The 23,636-nt window shown below is 36.2% G+C and overlaps 1 protein-coding gene across 1 annotated transcript in view; it reads right to left on the bottom strand.

Annotated features, from left to right (window-relative positions):
* The window catches only part of LOC118801599 (NACHT, LRR and PYD domains-containing protein 12-like), a 42,737-nt gene extending 25,466 nt beyond the window's left edge, over positions 1-17,271 (bottom strand). The window contains exons 1-5 of the mRNA XM_036561957.1: positions 17,176-17,271; positions 12,660-12,797; positions 10,846-10,905; positions 6,911-7,267; positions 6,107-6,196 (exon numbers count right to left, since the gene is read on the bottom strand). Of these exons, the coding sequence (XP_036417850.1) occupies positions 6,107-6,196; positions 6,911-7,267; positions 10,846-10,905; positions 12,660-12,681 (529 nt within the window). The 5' untranslated portion in view covers positions 12,682-12,797; positions 17,176-17,271. The remainder of the gene's footprint in view (positions 1-6,106; positions 6,197-6,910; positions 7,268-10,845; positions 10,906-12,659; positions 12,798-17,175) is intronic.
* Positions 17,272-23,636: the final 6,365 nt, after the last annotated feature.

Raw genomic sequence — 23,636 nt, 5'->3', positions numbered from 1 at the left:
CCTCTGTGGCTTATCTTTATGCACTAACAATGCAGCAATAAAACACTTTGCTGGAGTCTAGCTGGATAGCTTGAACAAAAACTGAACAGAAATCAAAGTGTATATCAACTCCAAATTGGAATCACTCATCTGGGTTTGTTCCAAGGAGATATCAAGAATGAAATTGTTCCTAGAATCTATCATGAAGTTAGACATTTCTGGATTTTATTGATATTTCAGACATGAGCCCATAGCACCACCCAGTGGTGAGAATGAGATATACCACAGAGTCACAAAACCATTTCTCCATGGTCCAAGAGGACTCTGGTTATATTCTCTTTGATATGTGAAGCTCCATATTGTTGTAAACAATATTACCTGTATGTTACTTAGTTGGTTCCCTAAAATAAGTATCTTTTCCATTTTTTGTTTTAGATGTTAGGAATATGTAATGTATGATAATTTACTGATCTAGACATTTGACTGTAATGAATTTAGAAAACTGATAAGTATGTGACCTGAATATGTATTCCTTTTTCTTTAGTTTGTTTCTTCTGTCACCTTAAATAACAACCATATTGTGGTTGAATTTACTCATAACAAACAAAATCAAAGATTAAATATACTATTAGCTTGTGTCCTCCAATATGCATGGGGGTTTTTAGGTAACAATGTTTAAAACTGTCAGTTATGAAATATAAATGAATGTCCTATTGTCCTTCCCTTGGTTTTGCAAGGTTAAGGGAATAATCTGAAGCATTTTTGGTATTTGAATTATTTTTTATTTGCCAGAATAAAGGAGGGTGTGTCTCTTGGGGAGGCACTCATAGATTATGTCCATCAACAGGGCCACTGGAACTAGCGAGCAGGCATTCACCCCACCATTTTTCAAAGTACTGTGGTGACACCCCACTACTTTTTGAGTTCAGGACATGCACATAAAAACCTCTGCTTTCCCTGAACTGCATGAAGCACTGACCAGCACAAACAGACAGAGTAAAACTGAGAGGCAGAGCCAATCAGAACCTCCATTTCAGCTGAGAAGTGTTTTCAGACCTGCCTTGGTTGGTGCAGACTGTCAAACTTTTTCTTTAGTTCAGTTTTGACATGCGACTCCACCCGAATTCAGGCAGCACCAAACACTGAACTGCACTATTTCACAAGGGAATTCAACATGAGATCATGTTTTCTCCACTGCACATTTTCTCTGTACTGTCTGCACAATCTGCTGCTTTAACATTTCACTCTTTACAAACACTCACACACCTGAGAGTTTGTTTATTGATCAGAGGTTTTGCAGGCATGCATGCGCTCATTCCTGCACTGCGAGCTTCTGTAAATAATGAAAGACAAGCTATAAAATAACGATATGCATTTGATTATGGATTGAGGAGCAAATTTTTGGCCAAGCATCAGTGACCTGATCGGTTTGTATTCACAAAGATGATAACCGTCTCTATTTTCTGTTTTTCTGTTTTCATGGTGGTGATTGTGAGAGTAAGAGTGCTTGATCAAAACTTCTGATAAATAAATAAACACCCACGTGAGTAATTTAGTCCACTTTAGCCCTTGCTCTCCAACACCCAAACCAAAGTAAAAAGATAAAACATCACAACATCAAAATGTGGTGTGGTCTTTAGAAAATTAACTGGGCATGAAAACAGCCCAATGTTCTTTAGAGATGTTGGCTAACAAATACTGCTATCTGAGGCTGCAGCTACTGAAGCAGCATCAAAACAAACACTGACACTGTTTGTTATCAAAATCAGAGGTGGGGAGTGGAACCTAATTCAAGTAAAAGCATTGATACTTGAAATAATTAAGTAAAAGTACCTTCCCCAGAACAACTTGAGTTCATCCAACATTTATCAGCACAGGAGCTGAAGACTGTGCAGCTCTGTTCTTTTTTGGGGATTTTTTAATCTAAAAAAATTTGTATGACATGGAAGGTCATTTTAGTCAGTGGCTTAATTGCATTGCATCACTCAGCCACTTTTTTTTTTTTTAAACAATATGTTTTGCCCCACCACTTTTGGAGGTGTGGCGCCACCCCTGACCACCAATCAGAGTTGGAAAATGTGAATGCCCTTTATGTGAGAATGACCTATCAGCACTCTGGCTACATTCCAAAGGGGAGGGTCTGCGTCTGAACAAAACCTGAGGGCAACACATTTTTGTAGTCTAGTTCTGAGTTATCATTTAAGCAGTTGAGGAAGACAAGAACCAAGTCAGATTATTGTCTTTGTCTGATCAATAGTTTTTCTTCTTCTAATATGCACAAATTTTGGAATGCCATAAACTCTCTCAAAAACCTCTTCCATATTCTGACCCATATTGCACTAGCTAACAATGTACTATCTGAAAAAGAGCTCTGCCAATCTTTTTATGATTTTTTGTCTGCAGCCAGTCATACACTTAATACTTCTTTCCATATATAGCGTCTAACACTCTCACAAAAAAAAAAACAAAAAAAAAACACAGGAGAGGATAAACTGGACCCCTTTCCTCCATCTTGCCACCACACTTGTTTCAAATGATAATTTTTACAGCCATAGACAAAAAGAGGCACTGTGCTGCCCTTTTTATTGATCTGACCAAAGCTTTTGATACCATTGATTATTTGCTTATTTTTAAGTAGCTTACACACAATTGGTTTCAATAAACATGTATCAGACTGGGCCCAAAGCTACCTCTCAAATAAGCAACAATGTGTTGCACTGGGTAACTCCAAATCAGATTTAATGCCTGTCACAAAGGAGTCCTGCAATGTTCAATGCTTGGTCCAGTCTTATTTGATTTATATATTATTAATTTTGCTGCTTCTGCCTCTGAATGCTAAGTGCACCTATGCAGATGTCAGCTGACTCTGTTCATGCAGCAGTGCTCCTTCAATGCCTTACAAATTGGTCTGTATAAGTATAAGCTAGTTTTAAATGCCAGGAAAATTACATTCATGCTGTTTTCCACAATCCCTAAATAGATTTTAACACTGTGAATGCCAACACCCTAACCCTGTGCAGCCAGAAAATCATTGGTTTGTTTTTTATTTATAGGGCACTGTCCGGTCATTTGCCATCTTATATAACATCTATGCTATCTGTAAATAATGGTATTCTTAGACTCACTCTAGTGAATGGATCACCTCTCAGGCTAATAGATTTTTATTGGATTGGGAAAATCTGTTTTTAGGCACAGTGCACCAGTGAACTGGAATACATTACAGGAAACTCAAAGCTCTGCTTGCTGATGTTACTCAACCATTTAAAATTTTTAACTACTTCCACTCAGCCTGCAACTCTCTTATTTGATCTTAATTCTTTCACTGTTTTATTTCATTTTACTATTTTAACAAACAGTTCATTTGTGAAGATTTTTAGTTTTTTTCTTTTTGACCGTTATCTTAGCTGTTTTTTATTTACTTTTTATTATTACAGATTAAGCATAGATGCATTCCATCACATGGCCTTCCTCAGCACACTTAACTAGTGAGTTTAATAAATATTTTGTGAAGAGCAGATGTAGCCCAGCACCAAGTTTAGGAAACACTGCTCTATAGCACCAGTTCAACGATTACTGCGCTACAGCGATGTCTAAAATCAGATTCTTTCAGTAATATAAATTTCTCTAGAAGTGCCATTACATTTTATTTAATTATAATGTAGGTATGTCTAACACTTCAACACAGGAATATCAATTTCTGCACATCCTCATTGAATATATAGACTGATCAGTTCATGCATGCAGTTTTGGAGTGTCAATTTATGTTCAGATTAATGATAACCAATCTAATTTCATCTGTGACATTTAATAGGTCAATAGGTATTATTATTGTAACATTTATTTATTGACACTATATTTCCAAAATTATTCGCTCGTCTGCCTTCACACGCATATGAACTTAAGTGAGATCCCATTCTTAATCCATAGGGTTTAATATGATGTCAGCCCACCCTTTGCAACTATAACAGCTTCAACTCTTCTGGGAAGGCTTTCCACAAGGGTTAGGAGTGTTTATGGGAATTTTTGACCATTCTTCCAGAAGCGCATTTGTGAGACACTGATGTTGGACGAGAAGGTCTGGCTCGCAGTCTCTGCTCTAATTCATCCCAAAGGTGTTCTGTCGGGTTGAGGTCAGGACTTTGTGCAGGCCAGTCAAGTTCTTCCACACCAAACTCCCTCATCCATGTCTTTATGGACCTTGCTTTGTGCCCTGGTGCGCAGTCATGTTGGAACAGGAAGGGGCCAAACTCCCCAAACTGTTCGCACAAAGTCACTCCAGAGACCACGTCTCCACCGCTTCACACCACTGCATCCGATGCTTTGCATTGCGCTTGGTTATGTAAGGCTTGGATGCAGCTGCTCAGCCATGGAAACCCATTCCATGAAGCTCTCTATGCTGTTCTTGAGCTAATCTGAAGGCCACATGAAGTTTGGAGGTCTGTAGCGATTGACTCTGCAGAAAGTTAGTGACCTCTGCGCACTATGCGCCTCAGCATCTGCTGACCCCGCTCTGTCATTTTACGTGGCCGAGTTGCTGTCGTTCCCAATCGCTTCCACTTTGTTATAATACCACTGACAGTTGACTGTGGAATATTTAGTAGTGAGGAAATTTCATGACTGGACTTGTTGCACAGGTGGCATCCTATCACGGTACCACGCTGGAATTCACTGAGCTCCTGAGAGCAACCCATTCTTTCACTAATGTTTGTAGAAGCAGTCTGCAGACCTAGGTGCTTGGTTTTATACACCTGTGGCCATGGAAGTGATTGGAACACCTGAACTCAATGATTTGGATGGGTGAGTGAATACTTTTGGCAATATAGTGTATTTACAACTATGTTTTTATGCAGTATCCCCATAATTCTTTCACACTTACACTTATTTTTAAGCTGCATCATTAAAAATGGCCATGACCATTTATGTTATCAAATGTTTTTAATCCTATTTCCTGTGAATAAGGACAATTATGACTATGACTGAAATGTTAATACATTTACCTTAAAGTATTTGATTAATATGCATAATATGTGTTTCTGTTATTGACCATGTGACAGAATAATTCATAAAACAGCCCCCAGATGCACATATGTAAGAAGATGGGGTGCAAAACATCCAGTGATGTGTCTGCAGTATGCACTCGCAGTCTGTGTTATACAAACTCGATTCCTGTCACTGGAGACAACTAAGACTGCCATCTCATAATTACAGAACTTTCAGTTTCTTTTTTTGTCTTGAGCTTGTTGATGGTTCTATGATTTCACTGCCTCTTTTAAACCCTGCATGGTTATTGGTCAGGGCTGGGCGCAGTTTATGTGATAAACTGCAGTCTTAGTTAATCGAATGATATTTGCAGGTGCACTGTGGGTGCATATTATGGGTGCATTAAGGCACATCCTGCTCTGCCCTTGCGTTCATAGGTGGCCCTCCATATTTTACTGTGGACTGTCCATGTAAATGGTTTTGTAGTGGTTGTGGTCCATCATAGAATGTAGTCTACTCACATACAATGTAATCTAAACATTAGTATAGTCCAGTATAGTGTGCTTTATAACATACTACAACCAGGAACACAAAAAACATTATTTTATGTTCTTAAAATTGTATATATACAGAGAATATATTGTTTCTCTGTAGGTTAAATTCATAAAAAAATCATATGCTGTTGTGTATGAATGCTTCTGACCACAGAGCCATCAAGCAGCTAACTTCATCATTTAATCAAAAAGATTGATGTTCCTTAATCTTGAGGTAAGTAAGCCAGCAGAACCAAAGTGGCTGCACTGTTGGGAACTACAACAGGTTATGTAATTTACGTCATACACATGCATCTCAAAACTTTAAAAATTTAAGTAAAGCACCATTTTGTCATTGTACTACTGAAATGTAACCTCCGGATACTTCAAAACAAGTACTAAAATGTTGTAAAATGTAAATATTTACTGATCTTTTTTAGCACTAAAGAACCTGACAAGGAGTTCAGCTTTTTGAGTGTGACCATGCGAAAGCATACACTCTCTCAGAAGTCATGACATTGCATGGCATCATCTTTTCTGCACATGCAAACAGTCCATATGGAAAATGTTCTTTTAAATAACTTATTGCTGAAAATTCTTAATAAAAAAATTACCTTTCAAGATGTAAGCTGTGAAGGCCGTTAACATAATGGCAAAGACTGACATGCAGATGATAGCAATCTTCCAAGCATGAAAACCTTTTCCTGAAATACAAACCAGATAAAGTTGTACTTACTTTGTGATATATTAAGCATAGTTCAGACTTTAAAATGACTATGTGCAAAAAAATATTTTTTTTTTAGAAATTTAAAGTTTCTTAGAAATCTTTTTTTTTTTACAGTAATATATAAATATATATGCTTGAAAATACCTCTGATACTAAATACTTAAAATGCTGACATCATTTCAAATTTTATAGTTAAGCATTTAAAATACTGTGTGTGGTATTTTAGCTACTGTAAAGATGAGTTGGTAACACTTGAGAGTCTCAAAGCTATAAGTAATTATGTTGTTTACAAGTAATTACCTATTATTGATAATATTCGTTAACTGTTAATTCAGCATGGTTATTACTTAGTAACTGATTAAGTATTTAGCAATTAGTTGTAGTCTTTACTAATAATATAATTTGTCATAAAGATCATTGAAAGAACTGGGATGGGGACATAAAATAGTAACTTAGCTTTGAGTTACTTGAGTTACTTTCTATTTATCTACCATAATACAAATACAGAAGCCTCTTCACTCTAAATTTACATTTTTGACTTAATCTGAATTGAAAATATGCTTTCATATTTATTAATTCTCTTGTTGGTTTTCAATAACTGTGAGCTTATAATAATTACAACAACAAAACAACAACAAGAACAACAATAATAATCAGAAGAAGAAGAAGTACTGAAACTGTTATCACTCACTTTTGACTTCAACATGAACAAGGATGTCATCAAACCAGGACTCTGATTTAATGGCACACTGATAAACTCCTCCATCAGAAGGTTGCACTGCTGAGAGTTTCAGGGAGGTGTTTCCTTTCTGCAGTTCAGTTTTAAACAGAGCTGTTCTTCCTCTGTATGACTTAATCTGCTTATCATTTGTGTCTTTATGGTCTTCATACATATGAACTAATCTATTAGTTTCAGTCTGATCTGTTCTGATCCACTCCACCATCATATCCACAGCACTGATGTTGGGTTGGAGAGAACAGGGCAGAACCAGATCTTCACCAGCTTCAACAACAAGAGGAGCAGCTGGACCAACTACCTTAAAGTTCTCTGTAATCAAAAACGAACATAATGTATAATACAATTACAGTAATAAAAACAATTCCAAGTAACACTTTACATTAAGGGTCGCTAATCAATCATTAAATATATAATAATCAACTATTAGTTTCCCATTGTTTGGTTATTAGTTAACTCTTCATTAAGCATTAGCTATTACTTAGTAATTGATTAAGCACTTATCAATTAGTAATTAAGTACACTGTTAGTTCATAAGTTAGGTTGTTGTTAGTTTGTGGCTTACTTACTCGTTATCTGTGTGCTAATTGCTGCTTATTACATTGTTAATTAACTAATAAGTATTTTTCTAAATAGTAACGTGATAACTCACTAGCAGTTATGTGTTAATCCTGCTAATTATCTGTTAATTAACTTTCCATCACCTCCATATATTCAGTTGCTTCACTTTTCTCACTTTGGTTTATTAAAGATGCTTATGGTCACATCTGACCGTAAGATGGGCGCACACAAATTCATGGACGGTTTTGTTATTCATCACGTTCATCTTGGCATATCTGTACTCATATCTGGTAGGAGTGCATGTAAATTTGGGCATAAATGCTGGATATGTGGCTAATTAACCAAAACTATTATCAACATAATCTGTAATTGCAAAAATAAGAACAACAGTAGAAAATTTCAATAATACTAATTTGTGTGCATGACAGTCCAGTACAAAAGTGGATGTACTGACTTTACATGCACATTGATATAAACAAGTGCTGCAACTATTTCATGTTCCATTTAAAGACACATTACACTGTGCTTTTGTTTCATACTACTGACTCACAAACACAGCTTCGGTCATACACTGCAATAATACAGCGTTTATTTTAGGGAATTAATTACACTAAACAATCACTCTACTATGTTAACAACACTGAGAGTATTTAGTTTTATTTCACATTTTATTTTTTTTCCAGTTGTTTTCATTTTAATACTATTAAGTTTGGTCAGCAGGGGAGGAGTGCACTCACTGCTGGACATCAAACTCCACCCACGAGCACGGCCATTAGCTTTCATGCCAAACACTGCCATTTTATTGGCTGGCTACTGAAACATCTGCATGAATTAGTGTGTGCTTCATGTAAATGATATGTAAATGAGGTGCTGGTCGGCTGGTTTCATGCACTGAAGCTGATTTATTATTTACGCTCAAATCTCCACTTGTTTCCACATCGTACAAAATTGTTATGCATCAGACGCAGAGCAGTTCAAACCTTATAAAAGACAAAGTGTAAAAAAAGTGTTCTTTTTTTTACGTAACTTTGATGATTAATGGGCATTAGATCTTTACATTTTGACCATTAATTACTTCTTAAATTCCACTTAATGAACCATTCATTGCTTCTTAAATTCCTCTTACTTAATCATTAATTACTGCTTTTGTGTCCCTCCAAGTAAAGTGACAACACAAAAGCAGTAATTAATGATTAAGTAAGAGGAATTTAAGAAGCAATGAATGGTTGATTAAGTGGAATTTAAGAAGTAATTAATGGTCAAAATGTAAAGATCTAATGGCCATGGGCCCTTTTCACAAAGAGTCGTGATTGCGTCCAGATTAAGCATTAGCAGTGAACTATAATGCTCAAATACTGAGCTACAACAGACATATGTTAGTTTTTGTGCACTATCATGACAAAATGGCCATTAGATCTTTACATTTTGACCATTAATTACTTCTTAAATTCCTCGTACTGAACCATTAATTACTGATTTTGTGTTGTCACTTTACTTGGAGGGACACAAAAGCAGTAATTAATGGTTAAGTAAGAGGAATTTAAGAAGTAATTAATAATTAAGTAAGAGGAATTTAAGAAGCACTGAATGGTTGATTAAGTGGAATTTAAGAAGTAATTAATGGTCAAAATGTAAAGATCTAATGCCCATTAATCATCAAAGTTACGTAAAAAAAAGAACACTTTTTTTACACTTTGTCTTTTATAAGGTCTGAACTGCTCTGCGTCTGATGCATAACAATTTTGTACGATGTGGAAACAAGTGGAGATTTGAGCGTAAATAATAAATCAGCTTCAGTGCATGAAAGCAGCCGACCAGCACCTCATTTACATATCATTTACATGAAGCACACACTAATTCATGCAGATGTTTCAGTAGCCAGCCAATAAAATGGCAGTGTTTGGCATGAAAGCTAATGGCCGTGCTCGTGGGTGGAGTTTGATGTCCAGCAGTGAGTGCACTCCTCCCCTGCTGACCAAACTTAATAGTATTAAAATGAAAACAACTGGAAAAAAAATAAAATGTGAAATAAAACTAAATACTCTCAGTGTTGTTAACATAGTAGAGTGATTGTTTAGTGTAGTTAATTCCCTAAAATAAACGCTGTATTATTGCAGTGTATGACTGAAGCTGTGTTTGTGAGTCAGTAGTATGAAACAAAAGCACAGTGTAATGTGTCTTTAAATGGAACATGAAATAGTTGCAGCACTTGTTTATATCAATGTGCATGTAAAGTCAGTACATCCACTTTTGTACTGGACTGTCATGCACACAAATTAGTATTATTGAAATTTTCTACTGTTGTTCTTATTTTTGCAATTACAGATTATGTTGATAATAGTTTTGGTTAATTAGCCACATATCCAGCATTTATGCCCAAATTTACATGCACTCCTACCAGATATGAGTACAGATATGCCAAGATGAACGTGATGAATAACAAAACCGTCCATGAATTTGTGTGCGCCCATCTTACGGTCAGATGTGACCATAAGCATCTTTAATAAACCAAAGTGAGAAAAGTGAAGCAACTGAATATATGGAGGTGATGGAAAGTTAATTAACAGATAATTAGCAGGATTAACACATAACTGCTAGTGAGTTATCACGTTACTTCTTTATATGAAGAAAAATACTTATTAGTTAATTAACAATGTAATAAGCAGCAATTAGCACACAGATAACGAGTAAGTAAGCCACAAACTAACAACAACCTAACTTATGAACTAACAGTGTACTTAATTACTAATTGATAAGTGCTTAATCAATTACTAAGTAATAGCTAATTCTTAATGAAGAGTTAACTAATAACTAAACAATGGGAAACTAATAGTTGATTATTATATATTTAATGATTGGTTAGCGACCCTTAATGTAAAGTGTTACCCAATTCCAATGTATGTATAACCATGTATATATGAAAATATTCAAAAGTATTCACTGCTTTGTAACTTTTTTCACATTATCCTGCAAACTGATGGCTAACATGGTCCAGTACAGTTATTGTTTTTAAATCTTAATGTATCTAATCTAATGTCTCAGCCAATAAACCTGAAGACTTCTGCTCATGTGGCTGAACAACAGAAAAGCATTGTTGGTCTCAAGCTCAGAGTTAATGTCTGAATTTCCCACGTGAATGGTTGATATGTAAAATAACAATGGGAACATGTTATGTAACAACGCATTAAAAATACAGAATACTGAGATTAGAATATGTTTTTTAGATTGAACTGATTTGTAAATTACATTAAAGAATGTAATGTGCTTGTCATTTCATAATTATGTAAAATCTATAAGTATGCAGATACACAGCTTTGATAGACACATACCTGATGTGGTCTCCATAAACCCAGAGAAAATCAGTAGCATCACACAGAGAAACATCATTCCTGCAAGACAGTTTGAAGAGTCAAAAAGCAAAATTAGAGCAGCGCACACAAGATGAACCATTCAAATAAAAAAACATAAAGCAGCATAAACACTGCAGATAAGGGTCACTTAACTTAAACTTAATCTTAGTTATAGTTATAATTAAATTAAAAAGCACACTGAGCAGACATCTCTGGAATTTAATAACTGTAACTTAACAGCTATCCTGATCTAGACAGATAGCTAGCACAGCAATACGTTTGTAGATTCTTTCAATCTACATGAACCTGTGCTGTATTTCAAAATGTGATCATGGGTATGTGATTTGCAGTACACTGTAATAAATAGAAACAATTATATATTCTCTCAAGAATTTTCATGATGATTTTAAAGATAATGTGTAGCTTTCCTAATAAGGTAATAAGGTAAGAAGCTGATCTGGCTCTTACAACTACTAAAATGGGCAAGTCTGACAGAACTGAGACAGGAGCTTCAGTTCTGTTTATAAGCTACGATGATGTGATGAGTATTACTTGATTAACTGTCACAAAGGATTTTGGTATATTTAGTAAATTCAGCTTTTTAGCACAGTCAAAATATATTCATTAAGTTGTCATAGAGCTATTTTGATGTAATTCAAGTCTAATTTATTTTACTTTTTTATAATGTGTTTAGTAAAGTATCATGAATAAAATAGTTTGCTGTGGCTTTTTATTTATTTTTTTTCCCCAAATTAAAGAAGGATGACAGGACATGTAGTGCACTGCTACATCTTAGTTCTTGTCAAAATAAAATCAAAAATAAGCAGTGGAGGAAAGTAATGAATTACATTTGCTCTCATTACTGTTCTTGAATACATTTTCCCTGTAACTCCCTTTGAGAAGAATTAAATCATAATACTTTTACTTAATTTATAATAAAGCACTTTTACTTTGCTATTTTCATTTTTAATGACAATACAGAATAAAAACTCATGAACCAGTTAGAAGAAAGTCTGGTTGAATTTAAAATATTAAGTCAGTAAAGCCAATCAAAACAGAGCAGCTCCCAGTTGCAAAATAACACTACATTTCAGCCCTGATGTATTCAAAAATGTCAATGGGGGACACAGAGGAGAACTTTACCAGCACAGGGAACACAGGGAACATATTTTACTCAAACTGTCGTCTTTATTTGTTTTCAAATGAACTAATGAAAAAGGGGTTATTATAAACACACCTCCCAAAACCTGGAGAGATCCCTGCTTTCACACCTCATCTTCTACCCTGAGAGAGCAGCTGTTAGCTGACTGGCTAGCTAATCGTAGCTGAACAACTGTGTTACAGAAAAAAAATGGCAGCAATTTATTAAACTTATAAGCTGTTGCATGTTTTATTGTTTGTTAGCTAGCTAGTTTGGTTTACAGGTGTAAACCCATAGCCTGCAGGTTTACCCATATAAATATGGTAGACAATAACTCTTCTGTGCTGAGATTTCTTTTTCATGTACTGATTTTTTTTTCTTACTGGCCTAAATAGTAATCTGATCAGACTGCGGGTGGTGGGGTGAGAGCATAGGTATTTGATTTATATGATTTTTTCCCACAAGCACGCTGCACATGGACAAAACAAATATCGCCTCTTGTAAGAAAACATCAGAGCATCACACACTAGATTTTAAAAAGTGTTGCTGTAATATTCAGACCATCGTTCACTTTGATTGAAGAACAAGTTGCTGCACTTGTAGTGTAACTTAAAAATGGATTAACAAAGATACAGTTACACCTCGATCTCACCTTGGAGAGGATACTGCATCATCAGAGACTCGTTGGTCTGTCAGTTCATCACAGAACACAGCCTGACTGAGTTTTGTTTGTACATATTATTTCCATTGATGTAGCCAAGCCAACTCAGAAATATTTTTCAGATTATGACTGTGGATACACAAAAGCAACTCAGTTAATAAACAGCTGTAGCAGCTGTAAACACACAACCACATTCTAGTTCACTGAAGCCTCACTGACACAAGTTTAGAATAAAGACCCAAATTTCTTATAGGCCTGACAGTTTGTGTTGATACAAAAAAGGCTGTACAATATAAAAATTATTTCGTTTTTAAGAAAATATTCACACTATATTTACACATTTCTACAGAAAAATATCCAAATTATGTGTTGTGTATTACACAATGACTGAATATATAGTTTATATTCACAGTTACTCAGCAGATGCTCTTATCCAGAAAGATTTTCAAAATATACAAACTAAGGAAGCCAAACTTATACTAAGTTCCAGGAACTGCTGTGAGAATCTGTAGTCTGTAAATAAGACGTGTGAGCCAAACAACAGCACAGTCTAGTAAAATAAATAAAGACAAGTGTAGCCGTTTAGCTACATGGGATTTAAAGTTGACTGATGGTATCTTGAAATAGTTATAATAATGATATTTTGATAAAAGACAATCTAATAGTGTAATATTGTGTGATGTAAGATTCTTTTTGATGTTCTTTTTGAATACGGGTTGATGCTCTAGTTAAACAATGATTCTGTAGTTGAGTGCCTGCCCCTCTGAGGGTCTCTGCATAGCCTTCCATGAAAAGATGATGTTTTTAATGAACATTCAACGGCTTCAAACATGAGGAAGAGTCACTGAAGAAGGAAAAACAGAAATTATATTACCTAAATATGCAGTGATTAAAACATTTGTAATGGTAAAAAGCAGTGCTGTCACCACTGCCACCAGAGCTCCATCCAACTAAGCTTACGTTGAAAAAGCAAGAAATCAGCAAGAAGTACTGCATGGTGAGACAGAGCAGTGGATCCAGAATGCTGAGAGAGTGATCCGTAATTTAAACTGTAACTTATTAGATCCCCAAACCAGCATGAAACCATCAGCAATTCACAAATTAGCCAGTTATAATGACATAATTTAGACAGCCTGGTGTAGTCACAAGGCCTCCTTCACCAACCGTTCCTAAGAAGAAATGTTTTCTTTAAACCCACTTCTGATGAAGATTCTGACTCACCAATGTTCTCTTATTTGGGATTTGTTCTTAGGTGAAAGCAGAATCTACACACACTCAAGCACAAATGTGAGAACATTCCAGATTTATACATGATCTCTGATCTTCTAATCTTGACTTTTACCCTGAAATTGTGAAAATGTGTTCTGCACAACCTTTCTTTAACAAGCCCAAATTACTGCAGTCCACTTCCTCCCTCTGCTGGCTAAACCACGCTACTGCATGCAAACATGTCTGTTATAGTCTGTGCTTTAATCAACACTCTATTTAATAATTTCTACTTAAGGAGCATCGATAAAACAGTGATGTTTATCAAAATAAAATATACAAATATATTAATGCAAACTGATATGCAATACATTTAAAAAGACACATTACACTGTAAAACCTAACTGCACATCTTAATGAAAGAATTAACACAATTTAAATGCTACAGAAAGTTGGAGTAACTTAATCTGAAAAATTCAGATTAACTTGAAAATTATTTGTTGAGATAGTAACTCAGCCATTTTGAGTTAGATCTTTTTTAGCATATTTGGAGTTAAGATAACTTCATTTAAATATATTCACTATTTTTATTTAAACTGTCATTACACACAAAAACAGACAGGCCAATAAGGGGTTGTTTTTGAAAATTGTTGAAAATTTGTGTGGCTGGGTTATTTTTCCCTCTTCTAACTATATATGCACTCTTATAATGAATGACAGACTGTTTACTCCATGAACCACTCCTAGTTTTAGCCTATTCAGAATTACCCATGTTAAAAGTGATGGTTGTCAGGCAGGAATAGTCTTGTGTGCCTATCAGGAACAGCTGGTCGCCTCAACACAAGTGAAATATGTTCTAATGTTTTTAACTTAAACAACAGTTGATTCAGTGGTTGAGCTGTTGAAGTTTCTGTATCAGTAAATTTAGGTGACAGACTCACATAATTTGGACTTTTTGTGTTTTTATTGATTTTACACATTCAAATGAGATCTGTGAGCTGAAGTAACTTATTGAAATTTAGTTTAGACTCAGCTTTACTTAATAAATTTTTGGTCAATGCAACTTTCTTGAGTAAAACCCGAATCATTCCTATTGGCTCTTGGTACCATATATTTGCATATTGGGCATGTCATTCTGCCTTCTGTACCCTACAGTCTGTGAGTTGTCATTCTCCCCAGCCTAGCTTACTATAGGTGTTTGCTTATTTTCTAAGTATTTATAATTCAGTTTGCTCAATACTTTGAGCAAGATTGAGGGAGTTGCGCTTGCTTGCTGGGGTACAGCAGTGGTAAAATACTTCATGTCTGCTATGAGCTGAACAGTTAGCTTGTTGGCGAGATGGTGCAGAGCAATTAGAAGATGGATAATTGAGTTGGAAAGAACATTGTTAACAATGACAGAGTCGTTTTAAGATAAACGAAATGGAGAGTGTTAATTCACTTTACCCAGTTTACTTAAGTGTATACCACAATAAACACACGTTTTGTTCATACTTAGTTCAGGGAATTATTTATGGTTAAATGGTTTAAGTTATTTAACTTGAACCATTTGAGGCAGTTGGTTTCCTCAAACCATTTGAGTTGATGTAACTGGTCATGTTTTACAGTTTTACCAAAACAGTTTGCAGTTCCTACTTTAAATTCACTCTTACAGTGTTTATAGTTATACATGTTTACACAAAAACATTTTTGCCTTTTGACCTCATGTTTCCATGTGATTAGAACTTTCATCTTAATGGCTTAATTGTATCATCCAGTTAATCTGTCTTGAAGCACTCGTTATGTTTCTCCACTCATTTATTCAGATTCTTATTTTTAGTTTTAACTCTTCTGTACATGTGACAGAAAAAGTCCATGATATGGAGAAAATTCATTTTTCTATTTTTAAAAATACATAAATGAAATCATTTATAAGAATCTTAACTGTATTCTTGAACACTTTTCTTCAAGGTTTTCAATCATTGCTGAGAGGAACCCACACTCAAAAGGAGAATCCATCCTCCTCTGGTCCACATCGGGCAGCAAAACAATCACACAACATGATCCACATGACTTTTCTATCTCAGAGTCAGTTTTGTTTGTCAGATATTCAGTTCACACAAGGAGAGACTATGGATTTCAGCAGATCTCACAGAGCATAAATTACCGCAAACAGCAGAACAAACCATAATACTCTGATTCTGGAGCTGATATTGATCATGTATTGATCAACAGTGTATTTTGTACATAAACTGTAAATCAGATCCACATATCTTGGTATCTGTGCTTGTTTTTGTTCAGGCAGGTTCTTTTTGGAGTGTTAGAGCTCAGAAACCCAGTTCTTTTAGATTTCTCAACACCTGAACTCAAAGCTCGAGCAGCGTTTTTCTCTCTTAAACGGTTTACCATAAAATCCAGAGTAGATGAGCTCCTACATTTTTACTGTAAACACAGTGAGCAGGTTTTTTTTTTCTGAACTATAGCTTTAATTGAACCATTGTCGGTTTAGTTTTTCATTAATAAATCAATAATAAAGCTCCATTTTGAAACTCTATTCAGTTATAATGATCAATCTGTTTTAGGGAGTAGTTTTTTATTTCACTTTTATATGATGAAGACTTTCCGTGACTCATTATAACACGGCAGATTCTCCATGTGGAAAAGAAATACATCTGTAATGAGATACAGTTCAAATATAGTTTTTCCTTCCACTAAAGTACATTAAGCAAAATATACTTTTTGGCCATTTTCCTACATTTTCAAATGTTTTTGATAAGTACACTTAACAGATGTTTCTTTTCCATGTGGATTTACTAAAAGCTTTCCCAATCCTGGTCTTGCTGTGCTCACTTGACTCAGCTCATTAACTCATTAACCAGCGTCTCATTGGCAGCCTTAAACAAACGAACTAACAAAATTTATTTACATAGCACCTTCTCTAAAAGCTCAAAGCACTTAACAACGATGAAGGTAAAAAGGCTCAGGTGTGTAGAGTAGATAATCCATAGACATGTGCAGAGCAGAAAATGTGCAGAGCAAAGAATCACCAGGGCTGGCATTAGGAGCCCCTGCTCTACTCTACAGCCTGAAAAAACAACGTCTGAAAAGAACACAGTTCAGTGTTCATGCTTTAAATTCAGGTCTGTTGTGTTACATCAGGTTTACAGTTAAAGTCTTCCTTATACACAGAAACTTCTCTGCTGGACATTCACTTCTACTAGAGCTTTAATCCTCCACTGAGTTTAGTTATAAACTGTACCACACTTGTTATTTCTTTAATCTACACACCAGTGTTGTAAATGTGTGTTTATTATAAACTTACCGTGTGGAATAAAGTCTCTGTTACTGTGTAAGTTCTCTCTCTCTCCCTCCGTCTCTCCTTCTCCTCCTACAGCGCTGCTGCTCCCCTTTACTTTCGGTTTCTCAGTCAGGGAGTGCTCTGTGGTGCAGTTTAGTTTTAGTGAGAGTCTCTAATGCAGCTCAGTCTGAACTGATATATAAACTCAGACTGACTCTGTCCTCTCTAAAGTTCTTACTCCAGCTCAGTATAGAGCCCGTCTCAGTCTCTACACTGTGGATTAAGATCAGGACTCAAAAAGTTTTAATAAAGACTTCACACTCAAAACTCACCCTCCGATTCAGCCTCACATTAATAAATGAATCAAAAACTATAAAAATAGGAATATATATCGATGAAGGAACTTCATTCATGGGAGCAAATACAATATTGTTCAGTCATTGATTGCAGTAGATGACATAAATAAGGGGGTAAATAATCAAAAACAGTTTCATAAATAAACATAAACCAGTGAATATTAAGACAGATGAACACAGTGATGTGTTTATGTCGTAAATTGTATATCAGAATTATAGAGAACATCAGGTGACTGAAGCAGAACGTTGCATGCAAATGTATGAGCTGGGTTTCTGTAGTCAAATAAGGAACGGTGTAATCATTTGAATGTTTGTGAGATAAACTGCAGGGGTGACAGAAGAATGATTCACACACAGAAAACTGCCTTAACCTTTAACTGTAACTTAGTAATGTGGAGAGAGAATGTACTGTTTAACCAGATGCCTAAATATTTGCACACCCCACACCCCAGTCTGTTCCCCCACCTCTGACACTACTTACAGTATGAGGCTTAGTGAAGTAATTCAAATAAAAGGTTGAAACACTGTAAAGAGCAGGAAAGATGGAAAACTTAAAAACATGATTACAACATGATTAAAACAATACATTTAACAGTAAATAATTATATCAGAGATGAAAGTAGGATCATTAAAAATCACATTAAAAATGACAAATTAAATGAGGATAACAAAGGATAATAAAGTGCCGTCACAGAAGAGAAGGACTAGAAATGCTAACAGTGTTTAAACTGATTCATGTTTTCAGGCTGGTTTAAAGTGTCCAGTGTCGGGCTCTTCTAATGCTCTCTGTCCACTGGGTCCATTTAAGAGCAGCAGGTTCTGCTCGGCTCATATCGCTGCTGCAGGTCAGATAAATACGCTGCTCCTGACCATTAAGACGTTTATAGAGGAGGAAAGGAGAATAAGTCAGTCTTTCACCAGTTTTGGGTCACTTTTATGGTACCATTTTCTCATAAATCCAAAAAAAGGCTGTTCAGTGTGACATCACCTTCACCTGTTAGTCTTGTAGGTCATGTTAGCTTTATTAGCTTTGTTAGCCTCTGCTGACTCTGCACGTTGGTATATCTCTCTTATTGGTTTTCAGTCTGAATGTTTGTTTATCATCCTTCTGTGTTCCGGTTCTCCCTGTTCTCCCACTCTGGAGCTTTTCTCCTTAAAGGGAGGTCAGAGTGGATGTGTGTGCACCTGGACTTACACCAGTAGGTGTATTATTTTCTACACACAGTCATCTGAGGGCTTTTTTCAGAATAGCACTGAGTCACAGGTAGATTTCTTTCCATTTTACACCACTCACTGTTCTGTCATGTGAAGTTTCTGTTGGATAAAAAAAAAATAATGTACATCGCAGCAAATATCTGAGCCTTCATGCAATAATAATTGCTGAAAATGTGGAAGAAACATAATCAATGTAATATTGTTGTAGACATGAGAAGTGTTAAGGTGTAGAGAGAGTAAACGTATTATTCACAAACTCTGAAAACTCAAACTCTTCATACAAGCCGGGATGCCCCTGCATTGGAGCACTGAGGTACCCACTGGACAGCCATCGCGATGTTTAACCTCTGTTTGCAGCTTCCGGGTGCAGACCCCTGTACCCCTTCATGTGTCTGGCAAACGGAGATCACTTCCAGCATCGCATGTAATGCAATCGATTACACACACGTCAAGATATGTAGAGTATTTCTTTGGTTCAGGTTGCTTCATCCTAACGGGAGTTACAGCAGAATATTCAGGGCCTCTTTCGAGTTATAAAGACAAACAGCCTCCCACACAGGTAAAGACAAACAGAAAGGCAGAGAGAGAGAGCGGAGAGAGAGAACAGAGAGAGAGAGCAAAGAGAAAGAGAGCAGAGTCAGTGAGAGAGAGGAGAGTGAGAGAGCAGAGTGAGAGAGAGAGCAGATTGAAAGAGAGCAGAGTCAGAGAGAGAGCAGAGTGAGAGTGAGAGAGCAGAGTGAGAGAGAGAGCAGATTGAAAGAGAGCAGAGTGAGAGAGAGCAGAGTGAGACTGAGAGAGAGGAGAGTGAGAGAGAGAGCAGAGTGAGAGAGAGAGCAGATTGAGAGAGAGCAGAGTGAGAGAGAGAGAGCAGAGTGTGAGAGAGAGAGAGAGAGAGAGAGGAGAGTGAGAGAGCAGATTGAAAGAGAGCAGAGTGAGAGAGAGAGCAGAGTGAGAGAGAGAGAGAGCAGAGTGAAAGAGAGCAGAGAGAGAGCAGAGTGAGAGAGAGAGAGAGGAGAGTCAGGCTGAGAGAGCGAGAGCAGAGTCAGGCTGAGAGAGCGAGAGCAGAGTCAGGCTGAGTTCTGTGATGAACTGACTAAAGTGATCTCCTTCAATAGGAGATTGAGGAGTGAATGTATCTTTGCTAATGCAGTTGTAAGTTATACTCCAAATGCAGCAACTTCAGAGTGTTTCTACAGTCAGACTGAACGATGATCTGATTATTACAGCACAGCACATTCTCATTTCTGCCGAGTGATGCTCTGACGTTTTGCCTTGTTTCTTATGTGAGGTGATATTTGTTGAGTCAGTGTGTGTACAACGTAAACTTCACATGGAGTATGTCTGTGCTCCTCCCCCACCACCTGCAGTCTGATTTTTAATAGGTCCAAGCCTGCTGTTTAGGCTAGTCCTAAAATATAGACAGAAAGTAAAAAACAGTCTAAGTGTAGAACTACTGTCCAGGGTTTATGTTGTATCTGTAACAGACTAGGTTTCCTGTATCACAGCCTTTCTAGCTGTATAAATCGTTTCAAAATAGAGACAAAAACTAATTTTATATGGGTAAATTATACGGGTTGAGATTATGTATTCTGCTGCTTTGCTCTTTGCTAACCTGACGACATGTTACTCGCCCTGCTGAGCAGCTGCTCTCTCACTTTCCTTTTACTGTCCAAACACAAACCTGCAGCTCTCCTTCTCTCTGTTTGTACAGCAAACAGGCTGGTCAGGATGTGATCATTCAACTGAAATGGACCATTTAGCCTACACTGTCAGCGGTGGAACGAGTAAGACATGTTAGCTACTCCTGACATAAAACGGCTCATGAATGTTTTTATGTTTGCAGCCATAAACTGTGTAAATAAAAGGCTGAACACACTCAGTGTCAGCAGTAAATGCAGGTGAATTCAGTTCTACTGCTGATGCAGTACAACAACACCGGTTTACTGAAATGAATGTTGACTGGGTCAGAGGAGACAAAGAGCTGGCTGTGGTTATGCCCACTGGTAAAGCCAAAAGGGTGGTGTGCCGTATCAATGGTAAAATCTGTCCTTGTTTTTGGTATGATTTTGTGCTGTTAGAACGCAGATATACAGAAGGTTCTCAGGGTTCTGTTTATGTGTGTGGATGTACTGCTTCCTCAGGTTTTCTGAGGCTCCACTCATGATTAAGTTCTGGCTCCAGATCTGGGTACACTGTGAAGAAAATGAAAAGGAATAATGAAAGTAGAGATGTACACTGAGTTAAAGGAACCTGCCACTTGTTAATAGATCCAGCTTACTAATACTGTCTACACCAGAGATGTTAAACTGGGTTCCTTCTGGTCCACAGCTCTGTAGAGATTAGCGCTTTCCCTCTTCTAACTCTGAATTCAGCTCATGAAGGCCTTGATGATCTGGAGTGCATTTCCTGAACAACGACGCAAGTCACCACAGAACCAACGCAGTATGATGGATCATTAAACTAACGAGCGTCCCACTAATGATTGTTTCCCAAACCCACTGCAGCTCAGTCGGACTACAGGAGTCTGAACCACCTTAGTTTGAACTACAGTGCTGTGACCTGTGTTTTTAATGGAATTTGCAGTGAACCACAGAAAGCTAATGTTAGCCAAAGCATACCAAGGTGTGTAGTTTTCTTGCAGGTTTTCCCATCAATCAAATCGACCAGCCATTTTAACAGATGTTTATGGCAGAACTTACTCCAACTATACAGCATGTATCATTTTTAAGTTATAACTTAAAGCTACTTTGAAACTGTGTTACTTGGTGCAACCAGTTCAATTCTACTAGCTTGTAAACAGTTTTCATTCAAACTAGGCCAAACCTTCATTAAATTAAATCAGTTTACTCAATCCGTCATTAAATTAAATCAGTTTACTCAATCCTTCATTAAATTAAATCAGTTTACTCAATCCGTCATTAAATTAAATCAGTTTACTCAATCCGTCATTAAATTAAATCAGTTTACTCAATCTTTCATTAAATTAAATCAGTTTACTCAATCCTTCATTAAATTAAATCAGTTTACTCAAACCTTCATTAAATTAAATCAGTTTACTCAATCCTTCATTAAATTAAATCAGTTTACTCAAACCTTCATTAAATTAAATCAGTTTACTCAATCTTTCATTAAATTAAATCAGTTTACTCAATCCGTCATTAAATTAAATCAGTTTACTCAAACCTTCATTAAATTAAATCAGTTTACTCAATCCTTCATTAAATTAAATCAGTTTACTCAAACCTTCATTAAATTAAATCAGTTTACTCAATCCTTCATTAAATTAAATCAGTTTACTCAATCCTTCATTAAATTAAATCAGTTTACTCAAACCTTCATTAAATTAAATCAGTTTACTCAATCCTTCATTAAATTAAATCAGTTTACTCAATCCTTCATTAAATTAAATCAGTTTACTCAAACCTTCATTAAATTAAATCAGTTTACTCAATCCTTCATTAAATTAAATCAGTTTACTCAATCCGTCATTAAATTAAATCAGTTTACTCAATCCTTCATTAAATGAAATCAAATCATAATTTTATTAAGTTAAATCAGTTTAATTACTTTTTATTAAATCAGTTTAAACACTGCTTTATTCATTTAAATAAAGTTATTTGATATTAAATTTAATCAGGTGCTGCTGATGAAGCTTCACAGTGAGAGATCAGGAACCAAACCTGTGATTGGTTATTAATAAATAAGCCCCAACTGGTAAAGAACGCAGCTACTAGAGTCGTTACAAGGACCAAAAGTTTGACCACATCTCCCCAATCCTGTCATCATTACACTGACTACCTGTTAAATGTGGTGTAGAGTATAAGATCCTCCTCTTAACGTATAAATCAGTAAATGGCCCCACAGTGTCTTAGTGAATTAGTTCAGTCATATGAACACACACATACAAAATAACAGCCTGAGAGTTCTTAGAGTTAGAAAAACCACAGCAGGTGGTCGAGCATTTTCTTACGTACCCCCGAATTTGTGGAATCATCTCCCAACCTCTGTTCAGGATTCGGACACACTCTCTACATTTAAAACTAGACTCAAAACTATAAAACTCTGTTTGCACAAACATTCTGCTAATATCAGTTGTTGCACTATTAAATCACTAATATCTCTCCATAAACAGACCTGTCCTGTTAATCAATCTCTCTCTCTCTCTCTCTCTCTCTATCTGTCTCTTTCTCTCTCTCTCTCTCTCTGTCTCTCTCTTTGAGTGACGTTTTGCCTGAGTCACCAAATGGGAGCCACCAGAGCTGCTAGAGTCACCAGAGCTCCATCTCCGTTGGCTCGTCTGCCCCATTTTGACCACCATGGAGCTTCACGCTGTACAGCACTGTGTAAACCTCACCCTCATGAACTGACCGTCCTGCTGCTGCATGAACTCGAACTATCTAATTAACCATTTCTCCACCTGTTTTTCCCGTTTTGTATTCTAATATTTTTGTTTGCTGTCCAATGTGGTCCAGAGGAGGATGGGTTCCCCTTCTGAGTCTTGGTTCCTCTCAGTGTTTCTTCCTGTTGCGCTTAGGGAGTTTTTCCTTGCCACTGTCACCATGACGATGCTCATGGGAGCTCGGACCCAGATTTTTCTGTAAAGCTGCTTTATGACAACACCTGCTGTAAAAGCGCTGTATAAATAAATAAATAACTGATTTGAATGTGATCTTCTACTCTTCTTCAGCTGTTAGTTTAACGTTTTAAAAAAACAATAACTGGATAGATTTACTCCTCAAATAAACTTTGTTATTATAAATTTATTATAAAACAATAATAACTTGTTATTTGTTATTATTTGTGTACTGTAAATAATTTTCATGGCCGTCTTTGACTTCACAGTGAATTGTGTTGGTTTTTACGCACAGTGAGGACATGAGCTTCTTCATTATCTCTCTTTCTTTACCACAGTAA

The sequence above is a fragment of the Colossoma macropomum genome, unplaced genomic scaffold (genome assembly GCF_904425465.1).
Source record: "Colossoma macropomum unplaced genomic scaffold, Colossoma_macropomum, whole genome shotgun sequence".
NCBI classification, from domain to species: Eukaryota; Metazoa; Chordata; class Actinopteri; order Characiformes; family Serrasalmidae; genus Colossoma; species Colossoma macropomum.
Note: the sequence above shows the minus strand (reverse complement) of the source record. Positions and strands in the feature narration are given on the sequence as shown.